The sequence below is a fragment of the Sturnira hondurensis genome, unplaced genomic scaffold (genome assembly GCF_014824575.4).
Source record: "Sturnira hondurensis isolate 20B ecotype Veracruz unplaced genomic scaffold, ASM1482457v3 Scaffold0001532, whole genome shotgun sequence".
NCBI classification, from domain to species: Eukaryota; Metazoa; Chordata; class Mammalia; order Chiroptera; family Phyllostomidae; genus Sturnira; species Sturnira hondurensis.
The window spans coordinates 865,013-868,174 of NW_028074163.1; the positions used below are offsets into that span (position 1 = coordinate 865,013).

Genomic DNA, 3,162 nt, shown 5'->3' on the forward strand with positions numbered 1-3,162 from the left:
CCGACAATACTGTGCAGGGAAGTGACTTTAGAGGAAGCCGCGTGAAAGCAAGGCTGCAGGACAGGCAAGGTAGGTGGTCACAAGCAGCGTCATTTGCCGGCACTTGCTCCTCCACCAAGACCAATCGGTGGTGCAGGCCCCAAAGGTACCACTCACTTCCACAACCGACCCTGCCCAGTCCCTGAGGCTCTAACATTAGCAGCTAACTGAGCTGGCTGGAGGGTAGACCTCTAACTCAAGGCCCAGACTTTCCCATGCCTTTGGAACCAACAGATAACAGTCTGGGGATACAATGTCGCTCCTGCTTTTGCTCAACTGAAAGAGCGAAGGCTCTTTTCATTTTGGTGGCAACAACAACTTTAGTGAATTAGAACTACCAGAACCTACCAGAAAGAATGAGAGCAAACCATTCAGCAACCCCAGTGACAGGTAGGGGGCGGGAGGGGCGCGGGCGGGGAGGGGCGGGGTGGGGGAGCGTGGAGCGCCGAGCTTGCAAATCCCCTACTCTCCGAAATGGGCCCCTTTTGTGGATTTCCTGCGGAGGCAGCAGCCAGGGCAGCTATATAGAGCGCAGGCGGTGGCTCTGGTCCCACACAGCACCAAGTGAACAGCACCTGCGCACTCTCTCCAAAATGGGAAAGGTAAGTGCTGGCTCCGTGCGCCTCAACTTTTGCCTTGTTGCAGCATCTTCAGCAGGACAAATAGCTTCACGCTCTCACCTCTGCCGTTTTGCAGATCACCTTCTACGAGGACCGGGGCTTCCAGGGCCGGTGCTACGAGTGCAGCAGCGACTGCTCCAACCTGCAGCCTTACTTCAGCCGCTGCAACTCCATCCGCGTGGACAGCGGCTGCTGGATGCTGTATGAGCGCCCCAACTACCAGGGCCACCAGTACTTCCTGCGGCGGGGCGACTACCCCGACTACCAGCAGTGGATGGGCCTCAGCGACTCCGTGCGCTCCTGCCGCCTCATCCCCGAAGTGAGTGTGGTTCTGTCTTTTTCTTCAATTTCTCTTTGGAAATGAAAGCCATTAAAAAAAAATCATTCTTCAGCCACATTGTTCCAACTAGTGAGCAGAAAGTGGAAATGAACCTAGTGCCTGCAGCTCATTCCAGAAGGATGTTTCAGATGAGAAGACATTCTTCATGAAACCTGTTTTTTTAAGTCACATGTCCCCAGATTTTATATTTTAAACGTAATCCAAAATGAAAAGATGAAGACAAAGAAAAAGCAGAACATAGAGAAAACTGAAGTTACCACCTGTTCATGGTTTAATTTCTTAAAGTGGTGATTCCAAGCCTTACCAACTCAGAAATCCAATAGGGCAAACCTTAGAAAGAACAATCTGTGTCTGTTTAATTGATGAAAGTACTTTTGCTTGCTTTGGCTCACTGTTCTATTGGTTATCTCTTGGATGAAGGGAGGTCCCTGTCTGCTAGTTTCTGTTCTAATTTTGTGGTCAGAACCTACCAGCTCACTTTCGGGCTTATAAACTAGTGGAAAGGCCAAATCCAAGCTTTTGTTGGAGGTTCGCCATTTCCTAGTCAGTAATTGCAGGGTTCTCAGAAGAACAGTGTTTGGGAGGCAGGAGTTGTAGTGTCAGCCAGACAGAGCTTAATGAACATGATTCTTGCAGCCAAGGGAAGCAAAAAAGTTGAGGGCAGGAGGCCAGAGAGGAAGCTAGAGTCAAAGAGATTGAAATCTGAACTGTCATTAGAAAAGGTGTCATCCTGAACTTGTACAAGAGCTTTGTAATCCCATGTGCCATCGTGTACGTGAATGTTAAGACATCAGTTGTGCAGAAAATAGCTAAACGTGGCTTTTTTAACATGAGTAATGTATCAGATGAAACAGGTCTTTCCAATGACTCTTATCTTTCACCTTTGTGAAGAAATTTCTCTAATAACGAGGACTGAATTAATCCATTTTATTATAGGCAAAACTTAATTCCCAAGGCCAGAGAATGGTGGGTGGCGTTTGAAGGGCTGCTGAATTCTGTTCCTTGCTGTACCCAGTAGCTATTAGACTCACTTCAAGTGGGTGATGGGGGATCAGGAAGGCTCTTTAACTCTGCAACATGGCTGTTCTGGAAGCAAACTTGAACTCAGAACTTCTGGACAAGTGTGACCAGGGAGGCGCAGGGACTGGAACTTTAATTTCTCCTTATTTGTGTTCACCTACTTTCTACCTTCTGTCTGCCACCCCAGCACTCCGGCCCTTACAGAATGAGGATCTACGAGAGGGATGACTTCAGAGGACAAATGTCAGAGATCACAGATGATTGTCTCTCTCTTCAGGACCGCTTCCACATCAGTGAAATCCACTCCCTCAATGTGCTGGAGGGCTACTGGGTTCTTTACGAGATGCCCAGCTACCGGGGGCGGCAGTACCTGCTGAGACCAGGAGGGTACAGAAGATACCTTGACTGGGGTGCTATGAACGCCAAAGTTGGTTCTTTTAGACGTGTCATGGATTTCTACTGAAGTATTCACATTCTCCTTGTTTCTCCTTTAGAATCTAATAAAACGCTTTAGCTTGTGTTTCTGGCACCAACAGAGTCCGGCCTGTCTTTCAGTCTCCCAAGCTTTCATTTGCAATTTTGGCACTTGGCAAACGTAATGACACGTGTTTTCAAAATGGGGAAACATTTTAAAAGGAGGATAAAGCGAGGACATTTTGTCGGCATTCTTTTAAAGACTTAACCTGATTTTCTTTCCTGGTTGTCTCCACTCTCTCTTTTTTTTTTTTTGGATAGTCCAAGTCTTAGCTGATGAGAAAGGTCATTCTCAGCATCTGGAGTCTTACTGTAGCTCTGTAGATAAACTGTTCCCTCTCACCTATTGCCCACCTAGCATAACAGCCACTGTTCCTTTTCTCCCAATTTCATTTCCGATGTCCCATTCTTCCATGAGATTCCAGTCCAAACCCAATTCCCATATGTTTGCTCTGTGTGCTTTACAGAAGAATTTCAGGATTTTTACCAAGACCATATGCACACAGGGAAAGTCAGCCTTCTATCATTTTAATAGGAAATAAAGTATTATATGTAGAAAAATTATACTAAATGCAAAATAAGAAATTGAAACTTTCTGGGGCTTCATTGTATGTATGTGTCCTTTATTTTTCAAAAATAGATTAAAGTCACTAATAAAAATTACATATA

The 3,162-nt window shown here is 46.1% G+C and overlaps 1 protein-coding gene across 1 annotated transcript; it reads left to right on the top strand.

The window, feature by feature from the left end:
• The first annotated feature begins 554 nt into the window (after window positions 1-554).
• Window positions 555-2,552, top strand: CRYGB (crystallin gamma B). The gene is made up of 3 exons (XM_037029875.1): window positions 555-641; window positions 736-978; window positions 2,207-2,552. Exons 1-3 carry the CDS (start codon window positions 633-635, stop codon window positions 2,480-2,482), a joined length of 528 nt encoding a protein of 175 aa, XP_036885770.1. The 5' UTR covers window positions 555-632; the 3' UTR covers window positions 2,483-2,552.
• Window positions 2,553-3,162: the final 610 nt, after the last annotated feature.